This window comes from Squalius cephalus, assembly GCF_949319135.1.
Source record: "Squalius cephalus genome assembly, chromosome: 3".
Lineage (NCBI taxonomy): Eukaryota > Metazoa > Chordata > Actinopteri > Cypriniformes > Leuciscidae > Squalius > Squalius cephalus.
Window position 1 is genome coordinate 56,735,937 of NC_137124.1, and position 19,128 is coordinate 56,755,064.

Consider the following 19,128-nt stretch of genomic DNA (forward strand, 5'->3'; position numbering starts at 1 on the left):
TTCCACCCCGTTTTGATAGTGATTAGGCCTGCGCGATTTGGAGAATTTAACATTTATTTTTGCAATTTAAAAAATTAAAATTAAAAAAATAATATCCAGGTTTGCTGTTCTTGTTTGTAGAGCTACATTATTTGGCCAAAATTGTGATTTATATTCAATACAGCTATAAAAAAAAAAAAAACTAATATATTTATGCTTGTCTTAATTTATCAATTTTTTAAACATCATAAAATAATGCAGTTTTTTACTTTGAATTGTTAAATTGGTGCATACTACGTATTCCAACTTTGCTTAAACATTGTGTAAACGTCACAAAATGGCTGTTTGGTTAAAAATAAACATTAAAATATAGTCTAATATTCAGAAAAATTAGATCTTATCTAATTACCCAGCTGTAATGTCGAGTTTATAGTTTGATTGGAGCAACCCTTTCAGTGTCGTTTCTCTGAATGCATTTGCTGCTTGAAGTCAACAGAATACACAAACGGCTGTTTGATTTGGCTGTAATGATTTCTTCTGTTTGCACTAGAGATCATCCCTTTTAATCCGATCCGCTCAGGTACAAAAGCGAGCGAGGGACGTCTTTGATGTGGGTACACACTCATGGACATCACAGCGGTTCGGGTCATGTTACAGCGACTAGGCTGACAGACAGGAAGAACAAATATCACAGCAAAGATTCCTGTCACACAGTGTTGGTTTGCTGTAGTTGCATCTTTTCAGACAAGAGGCTTGCGGTGGCTCTGCCTTAGATTGATCCCGATGGCGCCACGTTTGTGCCACCTCCCCTCGTCTTCTCAGCGCATCATGGTTGGCTGACGGGAAGCCTGAGCTGTGGCCAGGCGTATCCCACACACATGCTGATATGATAATACCAACTGCCCATAATCATATACTGCCCCCATCTGACTGCTCTCTTCCCTTCAACCTGTTCCCCGGTCGTACCTCGTTCTCCCGTCTCTGCTTTTCCAAGGGATGCTCGCGTGAGTGTTTGTGCACAAGCGTTCCCAGCAAAGTGGGCAATTTGTTAATCTTGTTCCTCCGTCTCTCCATTCCTCAAACGCAGCTTTGTGAATGACATAACACCGCCCGTGGCGCTTATGTAATCCACGTCCATCCTCTGTTTTTATTTGTCTCCTCTCAGGCTCTCTCTGTTTTTCAGGCTAGATGGAGACTCGTGTAATGCCTAGGGATTTGTGAACGTGAGCTTTTCTGGTATCATGAGTGAGCTCAGTCCACTTAAATGCAAAATGAACACTGGAGATAATAGTGACCCAGCATCCCCAGGGGTTTTCCTGGGTCAAAAATGGTCTTCGGTGGTGGCGGACAGACATGGTCACACACACGCACACACACACACACACACACACACAGGTTTGTTTTGCTATACTTGTGAGGACATTCCATAGGCGTAATGTTTTTATACTGTACAAACTGTATATTCTATTCCCCTACACTAACCCGACCCCTAAACCTACACGCACTAACCCGACCCCTACACGCACTAACCCGACCCCTAAACCTACACGCACTAACCCGACCCCTAAACACACTAACCCGACCCCTAAACACACTAACCCGACCCCTAAACCTACACGCACTAACCCGACCCCTAAACCTACACGCACTAACCCGACCCCTAAACACACTAACCCGACCCCTAAACCTACACACACTAACCCGACCCCTAAACCTACACACACTAACCCGACCCCTAAACCTACACACACTACCCGACCCCTAAACCTACACACACACACACACACACACACACACACACACACACACACACACACACACACACACACACACACACACACACACACACACACACACACACACTAAACCTATCCCTAAACCTACCAATCCAAAACACACACTAACCCGACCCCTAAACCTACACACACTAACCCGACCCCTAAACCTACACACACACACACACTAAACCTATCCCTAAACCTACCAATCCAAAACACACACTAACCCGACCCCTAAACCTACACACACTAACCCGACCCGACCCCTAAACCTACACACACTAACCCAACCCCTAAACCTACACACACACACACACACACACACACACACACACACACACTAAACCTATCCCTAAACCTACCAATCACGCACACACTAACCCGACCCCTAAACCTACACACACTAACCCAACCCCTAAACCTGCACACACTAACCCAACCCCTAAACCTACACACACTAACCCAACCCCTAAACCTACACACACACACACACACACACACACACACACACACACACACACACACACACACACACACTAAACCTATCCCTAAACCTACCAATCACACACACACACTAACCCGACCCCTAAACCTACACACACTAACCCGACCCCTAAACCTACACACACTAACCCGACCCCTAAACCTACACACACACACACACACACACACACACACACACACACACACACACACACACACACACACACACACACACACACACACAAAACCTATCCCTAAACCTACCAATCACACACACACACTAACCCGACCCCTAAACCTACACACACTAACCCGACCCCTAAACCTACACACACTAACCCGACCCCTAAACCTGCACACACACACACACACACACACACACACACACACACACACACACACACACACACACACACTAAACCTATCCCTAAACCTACCAATCACACACACACTAACCCGACCCCTAAACCTACACACACACACACTAAACATATCCCTAAACCTACCAATCACACACACTAACCCGACCCCTAAACCTACACACACTAACCCGACCCCTAAACCTACCCATCCCACACACACACACCCTATCCCTAAACCTACACATCACAGAACACTTTTTGCATTTTTACATTTTTAATAAAACACTGTTTAGCATGTTTTTAAAGGTATTAAAAATACGAGGGATCAGGAAATGTCCTCATAAATCACGTTCACGTTGTAATACCAGTGAAATACCAAGTCATTATACAAATTTCTGTATTCATAAATCACAAAAACAAAACACACACACACACACACAGTAAAAAAAAAAAAAAACTATACATGATCTGCGAGCCAAATACTTGACAATAAATGTAAAATAATGAAAAAAAACCAGTTTGTGTTTTTTTTTTACTTACACTATTTATTCATTAAATAGCTAAAAACCTTAGGACAGATCAACAAAGTGCTTACAAATATTGTATATGTACATTTTATATAGGCTATGCAATTATCAGACACAGATATTTCCTGTCACTCTCTGTCATCCTTTCTTGCCCGAAAGCTTTGTAAGATAAGATCCTTCTTTGTTAGACCTGATAATTATTTTGTATATAATCATATTAATATTAAAAAAAAGTAGCATTAAAATGTATTTTAACTAAGTCTAATTTTCTACCATATGAATTGAATAAAATTAGCAGCTAGCTAACAACAGCTTGCTCTGCGCTTTGTTCTGTTTTCACCTCACTGCAGTCTAAACTAATGACTAAATGATTGTATAGGTAATTCACTACACACTGTCATATACATAACCTGAACATACTGTGGATTATTAAGGCTACTAACCACTCTGGGTAAATGGGGTTAGCACAGAGATGGTACCAATGATGTTATCTATCCAATAAGGATTAGGCACACTAGTTAACTAACAAGAAAACATATTCCCAGTTAGTTTGCAACAATTTCGACAAATGGAAATTACATATTTTTAAATGATTTACCAAATATATGCATTTTGGTATTTGCAAGATTTATGGTGCTTCAAAGTGTATCATATTATCTTCAAAACAATAACGCTGTTGTATTTTTAGATGACTCAATATTAATCACTATCTTTAATAAAGATGACCCTTACTCTGGAAAATACTTCCTTATGAAACATTAATGTTTAACAGCTTCTTGTACATGTCATAATTTCCCATCATGCTGGCCAAACGAAGGTCACACTTCTGTCTCTTCCTCTAGAAAGAACAGTCGAGTTCTCTTTTGTGTGTGGTTAATGTGTATGTGTATGGTGTTGAACTCTGATACACCTCCTCCGGGTAGCCTTGGCATCGGGACTCGAATCTCGGAGTTTGGCTGGGAACGGCTTGGCTACTGATCAACCAGCTCAGGCATGAGAAATCCAGCGCACCGGACTCTCCCAGCCTTTGTGTTTGATTCTCCGGCTGAACTGGGGTTTGTTTAAGTGTGCAGCGTGGCAGAAGTGAGATGCGTCAGTGCAGGCTGGTGTGTGTGTGTGTGTGTGTGTGTGTGTGAACTGGAGGCCCTTGAGTCACATGGTTTCTCGTCTCCAGTCAGACGTCAGTGTTTGAGCCACTCTCTCAAACTGGCTGCTGGCAGATGGTGTTTTATTGGAGCGCTGAGGACTCAGAGTGAGACGGACTGGGAGAAATACACTGGCCTAGGCCTCCATGCAAGCTTTTTTTTTTTTCTGCAATGAAAGCAACACACACACCCATTAAAATAAATGGATTTGAGTTGTTTTGGCTTTGGTGTGATTAGGGTTGCAAAATTATGGGAATTTTCAAAGATGGAAACTTTCCATGGGAATTAATGGGAATTTAAGGGAATTAACAGGAATTTATGGGAATAAACTGGGAATTTTCAAAGTTGAGGGTTGGCTCTTCATAGGGAACTTAAATATAGTTGAGGAAAGTATATTTTAGCATAATCTTGACTAAAACAAACAGATGCCATTCAAATACACTTGAATATCCATGCCATTCCTCAATCACATCCACATAGCACACTGCTTACTGCATGGCTATTGAGACCACACCCCCTACTGGCACTGTGCACGCCTCCATCACATGTACAGAAGCCCAAAGCACAAGACTATTGAAGGCACACATTTGAGCCTGTGGACTAAACAAAGTGAAGTAAGTTTTGATGATATTATGGGGAAATATATTTATTAAATGTTTAATATTATATATTAATAATATTAGATATTGCAAATATCACATACAAATGTATTCATCTAGTAGATAGCAAGCTGATAAGTTAGATGCTAAATAAGCTAGAATAACTTTATTTACCACATAAGTAGGGCTGGACGGTATGACGGTATATATCGTTACCGCGGAAGAAAATGTCAACCGTAACAGATTTTTTTTATTCCGTGTATACCGCGACATGTAAATAAGTAGACGTGGTTAACTCGCGTGCAGCGTGCGTGAGACTGAGACACGGATATTTGTCAAAGAAACATGAAGAAAGACCAAGAGGATCCACAAAAGGAATTACGTTTTCTAAATTAACGTGATATTTTCGGGGGGGAAGGCGCAGAAGTCAACTAGAGCAGTGCAGCACACTGAAAGTTTAGAGAGACGCACATGCTCGCAACGGGGTTTACTTGACAACAAGTTCATATATCAATATTCTAACGAATAGAAATAACCTTAAATAATGTATCTATCCGTCTCTTATGTGTACAGTTACTTTCAGAGTGGAAGTGTGCAAGCGGTTGCCGTGGTAATGAATATTTCCAAAATTCCCCAGCTTAACTTCCCATGGAAATTTACCGGAAACTTTCCGCCCCTTTGCAACCCTAGGTGTGAAGCTCTGATCCTGTAACCAACCAAATAAACTGCCTTTAGTGCCTTATGCCTGAGATGTGACCAAAATATTTTGCTACTTTTTAGTTCATAAAACCTACTAAAATGTAATTATTAAAGAGTTCATACATTTTTCAGTTAGTTAATTGTCCCCTAAAATTAAAATGCCCAAATCAGAATTTAATGAATCGATGTGGACAACATATTTAGTTCATAAAATCTACTAAAATGTAATTTATTATTAGTAATTATTAATTAATTCATCAATTTTAAGTTAATTTGTTTATTATTATTATTATTATTATTATTATTATTATTATTATTATTATTATTATTAAAATGCCTAGCCTAAATCAGAATTTAATGAATCAGATTTTAATTTGGACATTTTAAATGTAGATTTGTGAGATCTGACTGATTTTACTTTTTTAAATAATGATAATATTTTCAATTATAGAAGAAAAAATCACAAGGATTCCCATTAAAATAAATGGATTTGAGTCGTTTTGGCTTTGGTGTGATCACAAGCTCTGAGACCACGGCATTGATACCGTAACCAACCAAATAAACTATGTGACCAACATATTTAGTTCATAAAACCTTTTAAAATGTAATTTATTATTAGTTATTATTAAAGAGTTCATACATTTTCAGTTAATTAATGTTCCTCTAAATCAGAATTTAATCATATTTTAATTTGGACATTTTGAATGTAGATTGGCGAGATCTCCCCGTTTTGACCCCTTTTAATAATAATAATAATAATAATAATAATAATATTTTAAATTATAGAAGGAAAAAATCACAAGGATTTTAAATGACATATGGGCAAACAATTGGTGACAGTTTTCATTGTTAGATGAGCTATTCCTGTCAAACAACAGCAGCTTGTTGCCTAATTTGTACAATGCTAGTATCATAATGTTTGAAACCAGTTTTTTCTGTACATCTTGTATGCATATTGTGCATTTCTACTCATAAATTATACGCAGCCTTAATCACGATTATTGGTAGCTAAAAACATGGTCAAATTCGCTAAAATGTGTAATTAAGGGAAATGCACTTTGCGAATGACAGCAAATTTAAACTCTTTGGAAGTGGATGTTAATGTTTGATTTTTTTTCTGGTCATATTGTATGCATATTGTGCATTTCTCAAATCACTTTTGACTGATGCATTTTTTTTTAAATAATGTTAACTTTTTGAGAGATATTTTACATTTCTATATGAATTTCCTCCCACTCTTTGAATTCCCACTCCCCCTTTCCAGTAGCATCTAGCAGTGGAGTGCCGATAGAAAGCTTGTGAAAGTGTTAATCAGCAGAGATAGAAACCAACAACCGAGTGTGTGTGTTATGTGCAGTCTGAACACAAGATGAGTCATCGGCAGGCCAACAGTGCGCTCTATTCTCAGGGGTGTTACAACACACCACCACACAATGAGCAACTACCCACATCACCCTCTGAAGATGCACACAGTTTACAGACACATGTATTTCTTTTAGCTATTAATTACTGCGTTTTATAGCAGACATGCCATGGGGTTCGGCCGCATTAAGGTACGGTCACACCATTTTTCCAAGTTTTGCGGGCGAAATCCAGTCATTCCAGTAGGAATCCATGCAATCTGGAGTTTCGCGTGAGGGCGAAATAGTTGCCCACGCAGATTTAGCTCATGTTCAAGTTGATCACTCGAATTTTGCCATGTTGACCAACAGAAAGCTGCTTGGGTCTGTGTGAGCTGTGCTTCGTGTGTCGCTACACTGTTGAATACAGACACTGGACCTGTTTTTGCTAATTTTGCTAATATTGATCTCTTGGCATAATCATGTGGGATCACAAGTGTTTAGGCAAAGCCAGTTTCATTTACGTATTCCTCCATTTTCATAGTTCTCTCAGTACTGGTATGCAGTTGTTGCAGACATTTATGAGACATTTATGAGACATTTATGAGACATTTATGAGACATTTATGAGACATTTATGAGACATTTATGAGACATTTATGAGACATTTATGAGACATTTATGAGACATTTATGAGACATTTATGAGACATTTATGAGACATTTATGAGAATGAGACATTTATGAGACATTTATGAGAATGAGACATTTATGAGACAACGCTTCCCTGCCATTGACAGAATTTTCCAGCTTCCACTGTTATACGGTAGGGGGGCGCTATTATGGACCTTCTGAAAGAGTACAGAATCTCCGTATCAAAAGACAGCGAGCAATAATTACGTTCGTTTCGTGTGTCGCTACACTGTTGAATACAGACACTGGACCTGTTTTTGCACTCAGTTCCGTTAATTTTGCTAATATTGATCTCTTGGCATAATCATGTGGGATCACAAGTGTTCAGGCAAAGCCAGTTTCATCTATGTATTCCTCCATTTTCATAGTTCTCTCAGTACTGGTATTCAGTTGTTGCAGACATTTATGAGACATTTATGAGACATTTATGAGACATTTATGAGACATTTATGAGACATTTATGAGACATTTATGAGACATTTATGAGACATTTATGAGACATTTATGAGACATTTATGAGACAACGCTTCCCTGCCATTGACAGAATTTTCCAGCTTCCACTGTTATACGGTAGGGGGCGCTATTATGCACCTTCTGACAGAGTACAGAATCTCTGTAACAAAAGACAGCGAGCAATAATTACGTTTTTGTAATTTGCTTTACGCACATTGGTGTCTTTGGGGGAAAAAAGGCAAATTTTTCTCAGCTTTTTGTTTAACATGTTGCTTTTTTTATTTTTATGAAACTCCCATATTCAAGTGTTCATTAAAAAAAATGCATGAAGCTAGAATAAAACAGTTTTAAATGTTTTTATTTTTTATTAAAGGCTCTGTTCTTTCTTTTGATATATTGCATGTTTAGATATTCATACAACAACAAAACTCTGTGGGCCATGAAATTATGAAAATAATTATGAAAATGATCAAAAACGTTGGAGGTTTAACTTAAAAAAAAAAAAAATAGGGCTGCTCGATTAATTGCAATTTACATGTAATCGCGCTTAAATCGAGATGGCTTATCGCGAGTTTAAAAGCGCAAAGTCTGTGAATTTTTATTTATTTTTTAAATGATTTTTTATGCGCAGCTTGTCATTGATGTACGGCTCTGTAAACGCTGCTCCGTCTGAAAGCACTGTGAGATTGAGTCACTTATAACGTGCATTTGAAAAAGCAACAGGAGTCAAACATCTTTCCAAAACACGAGAATCATTTATGAACCTCTTTTTAATAACATGCAACATTTAATAACATGCATTTACTCCAAACTCACTCCATAACGACAGTTGAGCTCCTCCTCCTGTGAGATGATGTGCCTTCTTACACAGAATAAGGCAGTCGTGCATTTATAAGTCATGTTTAATCAAAGCGTTTCGATCTTCTGTTTATTCAGCTACAGCGATAGGGATTTCCTGGAACGATGCACATTATTGTACTTCTGCAGCGGGGCATATTTATTGTGTTTGCGTGAGAGTGCCCTCTGGCGTTCAGATGGAGCAGTATTTACTACCAATCAGCCGCACTCCACTGACAAGCTGCGCATAAGATAATCGCAGCCTTTGCCAAATCGCGTGCGGTTTTATTGAGATTAATCGTGCAGCCCTAAATCAAAATAAAAAATGCTGGTGGGGAAAGAGTTAAAGAGAGAATGTCATGACTTGTGTGATTAATGCTCTGTTTTGTGTTTTTAACAGTAGAGGGTCTGCCTCAGGTCTTCTATTTCGGGCCCTGTGGGAAATACAACGCCATGGTTCTGGAGCTGCTCGGCCCCAGTCTTGAGGATCTCTTTGACCTGTGTGACCGAACATTCTCCCTCAAGACAGTCCTGATGATCGCCATTCAGCTGGTGAGTGTGTCACACCTGGGTGAGACGTGGTGCATGCACAGAGTCCTTCTGATGCTTTGCAGTGCAAGTGTGTAATTTGCGTCCTTTGCTCAATTCCCCAGATTTCCCGCATGGAATATGTGCACTCTAAAAACCTCATCTATAGGGACGTGAAGCCAGAGAACTTCCTCATCGGACGGCAAGGAAACAAGAAGGAGCACATCATTCACATCATAGACTTTGGCCTTGCGAAAGAATACATTGACCCAGAAACCAAAAAACACATTCCTTACCGGGAGCACAAGAGCCTTACGGGCACAGCTCGATACATGTCTATTAATACACACTTAGGGAAAGGTAAGTGTTGGATACCTCCCTAGTCTGATCCTGAAATGGACTTAACATTAAATTTAGCATGTCACTATCTCCACGCTTTGTGGCGTCTTGATTGGCTGTTTTATAGGGTTGGGAATCATGAACCAGTTCTTTTAAAGAACATGTTTGCTTCTTTTGATATTGCATTGAATCTGTAGCGTCTCAGTCATGATAGCGTCTGAGTTGTGAGTGTGCCGTCTAAACTGAATGTGCTGAGAGAGGGAAAATGGGCGGCCCAAGATAATACAGTGGAATAAATCACTTTATCACATTGGTTATGCTGTCCTCAGTTTGATGAAATTTAGGATCATAACTCTTAGGGCCCTTTCACACCTACCCTTGTTTGGTCCGGATTTTCTGACTTTCAGTTTGATCCGAATCAAAATTACAGGTGTGAAACCTCCCCCGGACCACGATCCGGATCAAACAGATGAAATTTGGTCAGACGAAAAGAGGTAGTCTCGGTCCGGATCAAACTGAACAACGGTTTGGTTCGTTTCTAGTGTGAACGCATGTTCTGTATGGTTCGGACATTTACAGGAAGTTCCGGTGTTTCCCGCAGGATTGCTCGCCCTTCTCCTTTCCTGCTGGCGACCATAAAATGTTCACGCAACGAGGACGTTCATTTGGTGAATGTGAGCTAGCCTCGAGTATAGCTGGTGCTGCAGGGAGTAATGCAGTAATAATAACAGTACAGTGGCAACGATATGCGTCTGTTCATTCATTCAGTCAAAGTTACCCGGCGAACTGACAACACGCTGACGTCAGACGCACGTCCACTTACAAACCAATCAATGTCAAGATGCAGCCCACAGAGATGAAGACGACAGGACGCAAGTGTGTCATGTAAAGTTCTTTAGCGCGCTCGCATAATTGCAGTGTGAAACCATTGTGAGACCTTTGTGCGGACTTTCAGGTGTGAAAACGCCCTTAAATACCTTAAAGGATTAATTATTTTAAGAGGTCTTAAATTTGGGCATGAAAATACAGAAATCGCAATACAACCTAATATGATTAAATCATTGAAATCATGGTAACACTTTACAATAAGGTTCATTAGTTAACATTAGTTAATGTATTAACTAACATGAACTAACAATGAGCAATACACTTGTTACAGTATTTATTATATCTTTGTTAATATTAGTTAATAAAAATGCAGCTGTTCATAGGTTGTTCTTGTTAACATGTTCAGTGTATTAACTAATTTTAACAAATACAACCTTTGATTTTAATAACGTATTTATATTATTTTAACTAAGATTAATAAATGCTTTTAAGAAGTATTGTTCATTCTTAGTTCATGTTAACTAAGGTAGTTAACTAGTGTTAATTAATGAACCTTATTGTAAAGTATTACTGAAATCAGTTGATGTTTAATAATTAAATATGAGGACTGCATGAGTCAAGTAGACTGCAAGTAGCAACACCGTGCAGTTGCACATTCCACATCATGAAATGTATTTTATTTGCTCTCACTCCACAACAAATCCTTTAAATGTAATGATATCCAGAACAGGAATGAAATATGAGAATATACAGGTGAAACTCGAAAAATTTGAATATCGTGCAAAAGTTGATTTATTTCAGTAATTCAACTTAAAAGGTGAAACTAATATATTATATAGACTCATTACATGCAAAGTGAGATATTTCAAGCCTTTATTTGTTATAATTTTGTTGTGTGTGTGTGTGAGTGAATGTGTGTATAAAATATTCTATAATATAATGCATTATAGAAGTTGCTTTGGAATAGAAGTAGCAGCACGTTTCAGATGTGGAAAATATGGCACTCACCAAATCACAAGCCATTACTTTCAAAATAAAAAAAACAAGATATGTTACTGTTATGTTGTAAAATGTAAATGATTTAAAATGATACTTAAAAAAATTCATAATTTACTCGCCCTCATGTCGTTCTAACCCATAAGACTTTTGGGTAACACTTTATTTTACAGTGTCCTTGTTACATATGTTGCATGTACTTACCGTAGTATTAACAGTAAATTATGCATAATTACATGCAACTAACCCTCAACCAAACCCTAATCCTACCCTATCCCTTTAGTAAATTGAATATTACTCAGTGCTTAAATATATAATTACACTGTAAAAATGACACCTTAAAATAGTGTAACCGAGATCTTTTAAAAAAAGAAGATTTTGTTTTATGTAACCAGAGATATTTGACTTAAAGTGGATGAACAAAAAAACGAATTGTTCTATAGATGAATGTAAGTCTTATGGGTTTGAAACGAGATAACTTTTATTATTTACCAAAACAAAACAAATGGCAATCAGAATTGTTAAATTCCTTATGATTCCCAACTCTACTGTTCAACCAACTTAGTTATCTTGTACATAATTTAACTTTTTTTTTCTTTTCCTGCAGAGCAAAGTCGGAGGGATGACCTTGAGGCCTTGGGTCACATGTTCATGTATTTCCTCCGGGGTAGTCTCCCTTGGCAGGGACTTAAAGTATGTTGAACCAGCCTGTTAACGCCATTAAAACTGTTACTAATGTTGTTCTGGAAAATGAGCTGTTGTTTTGTGCTTTGCAGGCTGACACACTAAAGGAACGCTACCAGAAGATTGGGGACACAAAGCGAAACACTCCCATTGAAGTTCTCTGTGAGAACTTCCCCGGTGAGACCCCCTTAAACGACATCATGTGCTTCACTTGGAGCAGCTTATCTTAAAGTCAACATGGAATTAATATCAACCCCATTTTCTGTCTTAATGCACGTTCCTGGTCTTGTGCACAATTCATAAATGCACATTATTCCAAAGAAAATATAATGTTTGTCTTTTGTAATCTTTCATCAAAATGTAATAAATGATAAAATGGGTTGTTTAAAGTTGTTTTGTTGATGTTAAAGTGCCCTGTTATGCTTTTTTAAAATTTGCTTTTTAAATGGGTTGTTTTGAAGGTCTCCTACAACAGGTTTTCATGCATCCAATGTCAAAAAACACTTATTTTCTCATAATGTACATTTAAGCATCAAGTTTTGTTCTTACAGTGTCTGAAACTAACATGTGATTTGGTCTACTCTGCTCTGATTGATCAGATGGCCCAGTGATTGGTCTACTCTGCTCTGATTGGTCAGATGGCCCAGTGATTGGTCTACTCTGCTCTGATTGGTCAGATGTCCCAGTCTGTTGTGATTGGTCTACTCTGCTCTGATTGGTCAGAGGGCCCAGTCTGTTGTGATTGGTCTACTCTGCTCTGATTGGTCAGATGTCCCAGTCTGTTGTGATTGGTCTACTCTGCTCTGATTGGTCAGATGTCCCAGTCTGTTGTGATTGGTCTACTCTGCTCTGATTGGTCAGAGGGCCCAGTCTGTTGTGATTAGTCTACTCTGCTCTGATTGGTCAGATGGCCCAGTCTGTTGTGATTGGTCTACTCTGCTCTGATTGGTCAGAGGGCCCAGTCTGTTGTGATTGGTCTACTCTGCTCTGATTGGTCAGAGGGCCCAGTCTGTTGTGATTGGTCTACCCCTCGCAGTGCATGTTGTAAATGAAACACCCATTACTATATCCAAATTTCAGCTGCGGATCTTCCTCATCACTTGACGCACAGTGATACGAACAGTAACGATGGCGTCGGTTTTACCGTATCAATTTCAGCATCCAGAGTCCTAATCCTTCGTAAGTGCGTGGCGAGTGGATTTGCTGTGGCAGTGCAGAAAACAGCGTCATGTTGACAACACAAACCAAACTCTTCCAGTCTCCGCTTCAACTACAGTGTTTGAGGGCGGGGCAAATTAGACGTTGTTCTCGGGCAGCCAATAAAGACCATAGACTAGCATTATGCTAATTTGTTACAAATCTACGTAGGTTCAAATGACTGATTACTCATTTCATCAGTTCAGAATCGATTCTTTCTTTTGGGAGACAATAACTCCATTCATCATTGCACTTAGATCTTTGAAACTTTGTACATTCACAAACAGCTAAATTGCACATTGCATGAAATGTAATATCTGAAAAAGCATAATGGGGGCACTTTAAGACCAGACTTGCCTTATCTCTTGTTTATAGTGATTATTGTCATTGTAACTTTGTCCTCATTTGTGCTTTCAGAGGAGATGGCCACCTATCTGCGCTACGTCCGGCGGTTGGATTTCTTTGAGAAGCCAGATTACGAATACTTGCGGACCTTGTTTACGGAGTTGTTTGAACGAAAAGGATATACCTTTGATTACTCTTATGACTGGGTTGGCAGACAGATTGTGAGTCAATATGTCGTCTTTATAAAGAATTTCTGCATTCCACTCACGCTAGCTCTGTTCCAACTCCTCGCTACATGGGTAGCTATTGCAAACTTTGCAAACCACATAGTAGTGTTGTCAAAAGTAGTGTTACTGAAATTGAAAAAATGTGGTGATTCCAGCATTTTGAGCTCTGTTGAACGGATTCTTAAACGCCTCTGATTGGCCATTGTACTCACGCGCTCAACATATATGTCTGTGATTGGCTACAATGATCAACGTTTCAAAAAATGTTGTAAATAGACATCATCGCTTACACAGATACACACAGAAGCATTTGAAAGCCGGCGTCAATCAACGGATCCCTAGTAGATCCACTGATGGATGCCGCTTTCAAACGCTTCAGTGTTTATCTGTGTATTTCGGTGAAGAGCGTCAAAGATGTCTATTTACAACATGTTGTTGAAGCGTTGATCATTGTAGCCAATTACAGACATATATGTTGAGCGCGTGAGTACAATGGCCAATCAGAGGCGTTTAAGAATCCGTTCAACGGAGCTCAAAATGCTGGAATCGTCACATTTTTTAAATTTCATTGCCGACTTGTTACCGAAGTTGGTACTTTTGACAACACTACCACATAGTGCCTTCAATTGACTGTGATGTTAGCATGTTGCTAAGCTAATAATGCAATGCTGTTAGCGTAAAATTGCATGACTTTTTTTAATCAGTATTTTTTCAGCACAGAGTAATGTACAGTCATAAGTAAAGCCCGGCACAGTTTACTCCTCCCTGGAATGTTGCTGCCTATATTCACTGGGACACAGAGCTAGTTCATCTTTGGCCTTGAAACTGATGTTCTGTGTGTTTTGGCGTGTCTTCTCAGCCCACACCAGTGGGGTCGGTCCACGTGGACTCAGGGGCGTCTGCGGTCACGCGTGAGAGCCACGCACACAGAGACAGACCCTCCCAGCACCAGCCCTTAAGGAATCAGGTAATCTTCCACTGTTCGTTGAGGAAACTTTTGCAAAACTTATTACAGAAAGAGAAAATGTACTATGTTCAAGGTTTAGTCCATTTAGTAGGGGTGGATAATATTTCCCCTGAACCAAATGGGTGAATCTCACAAATTAAGTCTGGGTCATATTTCACCTCAACCTTATTTAGCTTATTTTGGATTGTGATATTTAGTTTGACATTTAAATACCCCCAAATTCTCATGGCTGTATTGCAAATAAAGACGCAATACCGTTCAAGGTTTGAATGGAAAGTAATGCTTTTATTCAGCAACGACACATTCAATTGTTCAAAAGTAACAGTAAACTATTTTACATCATTACGAAAAAAATCCAATTTAAAATTAATGCGGTTCTTTTGAACTTTCTTATCAACCGTGATAATGGGAAATGTTTTTTGAGCATTTAATCAGCATATTAGAATGATGTCACACAAACACGCGCACACTTTTGCTCCACTATATTACTGACATATTTTCTATGGCCTAACCCAACCCCTTCCCCTACACCTACCCATCAAAGAAACCTGCAAAACACTACATTTAAATAAAATTCATAAGCCTTTTTAACTAGAGAGAACCAGTAAAATGTCCTGACTAGTCGTTTGTAATAATATTTCACTTAGTATCCAAACTTGTACACACACACACTACAATTTTTATATTGTAATCCAAGTATAATAAGAATTCCCAATGAAAGTTTTAGAAATTACCAAAAAATATCCATCGTTATTTTTTTGGTGTTGGTAATGAGAATTTGGGGGAGGAAAGGGTGCTTGCTTGACATAGAAATATCCCAATGCAAACAAAAAAAGATTTGGTTTTGGAGTGAAATAATGTCCTGGACATGTTTTTGTGAGATCTGCTCAAGCTAGCATTATCGTTAAAGCTGGTGGAGTTGATTTCCGAGGGTTTCAGCAGCAACACATGAAGCTTTAAACCAAATCATTGCCCCGTCCACGCAGCAGCTGGCTGATACAGCATGCACTGCTTTAGCATATCATGGCTCAGAGTGCATGCTGGGAATAGAAGTTCCTAAAAATGTCACTGGAGAATATTTTTATGTTGATTAATTTGCCAGTTTCTGTAAATTGCTTTTTGTGCCTCTCTAACATCTGCAAGAGCAAAATCAGCTTTGCACATCTCACAAACTTGCCCTGTGTCAAACTCATCTAGCTGAGGCAAACGTTTAATTTTGGCTCATATTTGAGGTGCACTCAAATTAGTGCTTACAGTTCAAGGTTGACATTCACAATCAAGTTATCCAAAAATGATACTTTTCCTATTTGTTCCATGAAAGTAAAAAGTAATAGTAAAAAGTATTTTTGATATGGTTTTGCAGTGACAGGTTGAGAGTAAGTTAAAGGAGAACTCCGGTCAATTTTAACATTGAGCTCATTTTTTTGTAAATTTGGAGTGCTGTCAATACAGAGAACAACGACAAAAATCGGTGTTGCCTGCATCGTGTTATCCTCTTTTTAAAATTTGCACCCTGTAGACTTCAATGGGGCAATTTTAAACCTGCTTTTAGCCTCTTAACATCCTTGATGTGTCATTACAAGTGCCCAGGTCATGTGAGTGATTCCTTCAGAGTGAACGCGGGTCAATCTGACTGCAGTAGATGTGAAAGATATGTATAAAAATTGTTTATTCAGCCAGCGCTCATACCTGTATTTACATCATGTTTTCGCTTGAAGTCCACAGTAGTCGATTGTTGAGTTCACGCGCATAGGTTTAGTACGTACGATCATGCGCCCGAACTCGACAATCGACTACTTTGGACTTCGACCGAAAACAGGATGTAAATACAGGTATGAGCGCTGGCTGAAATAACAATTTTTATTCATATCTTTCACATCTACTGCAGTCAGATTCACCCGTGTTCACTCTGAAGGAATCACTCACATGACCTGTGCACTTGTAATGACACATCAAGGATGTTAAGAGGCTAAAAACAGGTTTAAAACTTGCCCCATTGAAGTCAACAGGGTGCAAATTTTAAAAAGAGGATAACACGGTGTAGGCAACACCGTTTTTTGTCGTTGTTCTCTGTACTGACAGCACTCCACCGGAGTTCTCCTTTAGTGAATTGTTCACTGTTTTCATTTTTGGCAGAACTGACGTCATCTATTTAAGATCTTTCTAGTGATGTGAGTTCACAGTATTCTTATGGTTCTTGTGAGGGAAGAGGAGTGCAGATATATTTAGAAATCCTTGGCTGATAGACACAAGGTTCTGGGGCCGTATTCACAAAGCATTTTATCTTACCACTAGGAGTACTCCTAAATCGCACTAAAAGATTTTAGCTAGGAGTTTTCTCTTAAAAGTTATTCACAACGCCTTTCAGACCTACTCTTAGTAAAGAAAAATAACAACTCCTAAACTAAGAGTGAGTCTTCGTTGCTGTGGATGACGTCATTACTCATGCACGAGCTTGACTGAAGTGACCACCTTGATTGGCTGATGATTGTAACGCGGGAATGATTCCGAACACCTCCCCTACGATGATGAGTGACAGGTGACAGGAGAATGCGTGCGCTACACAAGTAGTGCGAAGGACGGAAGATGATGAATAACTGAATAAATAGCCTAAATGAATAGAGTAAGGCAAAACAAATAGCCTATAGCCTAATGAAACATATAGATTGATGCAATATCTTTGCAACATTATTGAATTAATCTGTCACTATATGCCTCTGCCTACGTTTGCAAAGAGAAGAACATTTTAATTTGATTCACAATGAAACGTTACAATTAGTTTACATGCAATGAGTAGCCTAGTTTTGGTTGTTGTTGGTGGCGTTATTGCATCCCTAGTTATGCCTACAATGCAGAATTGTTCCCTCACGATGGGAAGCTCCTGTAGCCGCCGCATACGCATTTCAAAACATCGCAACGTGAAATGCCACAAAAAGCGGTTTGTGAAGGTCTTAGTGAGTTAGGAGTCCTCTCGACTTCTTTTAAGCTGTCCCAGGCTTAGGTGCTCCTTTTAGGGCTAAAATGCTCCGTGAATTACTCTTAGTCAAAAAAATTAGGAGTCCTAATGTTACGAGTGACACGGCCATTATTTTTAGGAGTTGCTCCTGAATTCGCCAGTTAGGAGCTACTTTTAGCCTTAAAATTCTTTGTGAATACGGCCCCTGGTGTTTAACGAGTCAATTTTCACTACAAAAGGCTAAAACAATGCACACCTATCGACTTGCCAATAAGATGTAGGTTACAATGGGGCTAAAGGCACATTTGATTTTATTCATTTTATTAAACTCGTTGTTGCACTTTTCTAAACATTGTCTAAGAAATGTGGCTGATTCTTGACGCGATCGTGGGCAGCAACGCAAAGCTTATTCTTCGCCAATTTAATCTTGTTTTTAATGTTATAGTATTTAGCAAATGAGAATCAATAAAATTAATGAATAATGTTTTGAGACAAAGGTCTTGTTAATAATTTTTAGTTTTGTTATTAAATCAACACAATCATTAAATCAATTTTGCTATAAAGAATTTGTAAACTTTATGGTATTCTGAGTAAAAAGTGCCCCATGATAATTAACATGATAAACTTTTGCATCCATCTGTTGGCACGACATGGTTTGTTTCAGATGGTCAATATCGTTTAAGAAGTTGGGTGTCCACCTTCGAGATAATCATATTTATAATGAAACCTTTTTTTTTTTGTAAAATACCATGTTTATTGTTGTAAAGCTATTTTAAATTATCAAATCTTTCAGAAACTTACATTTTTGTTTCAGAAGCTTTTGTTTTTCAGTAATATGAAACTTTGCTGAAGTGAATGTTTTGAAGTATTAACTTGAATATTATGCAAAACGTACAACTTTAGCTGAAGTATTTTAATCAATTAAAGAGCCACTTGTCTCTGAGGTACTCGCGGTAAATCAAGAAGACGAGAGATTAAAACAATAAGACTAGCCGTGCTGAGCTATATAACAGTGATTCGTTTTCTGTCAATAAAAGTATCCAAACAGTTGCTCACCGGTCTAATAAAATGCATAGCGTCTTCAGTGTTTCCATGATTGCTATGGATGTAAAACTGGAAATCGAGGGTAGTGCAGATATTGACAGGTGACGCAATGACACGCAATCCC

At 38.7% G+C, this 19,128-nt stretch overlaps 1 protein-coding gene across 4 annotated transcripts in view; it reads left to right on the forward strand.

Moving 5' to 3' along the window:
- Window positions 1-19,128, forward strand: part of csnk1g1 (casein kinase 1, gamma 1) — a 60,945-nt gene that overhangs the window by 25,758 nt on the left and 16,059 nt on the right. For all 4 annotated transcript variants that reach the window (XM_079864937.1, XM_079864938.1, XM_079864939.1 and 1 more), the window contains exons 5-10: window positions 9,294-9,445; window positions 9,547-9,781; window positions 12,192-12,277; window positions 12,361-12,445; window positions 13,883-14,031; window positions 14,897-15,004. In XM_079864937.1, the coding sequence (XP_079721063.1) occupies window positions 9,294-9,445; window positions 9,547-9,781; window positions 12,192-12,277; window positions 12,361-12,445; window positions 13,883-14,031; window positions 14,897-15,004 (815 nt within the window). The remainder of the gene's footprint in view (window positions 1-9,293; window positions 9,446-9,546; window positions 9,782-12,191; window positions 12,278-12,360; window positions 12,446-13,882; window positions 14,032-14,896; window positions 15,005-19,128) is intronic.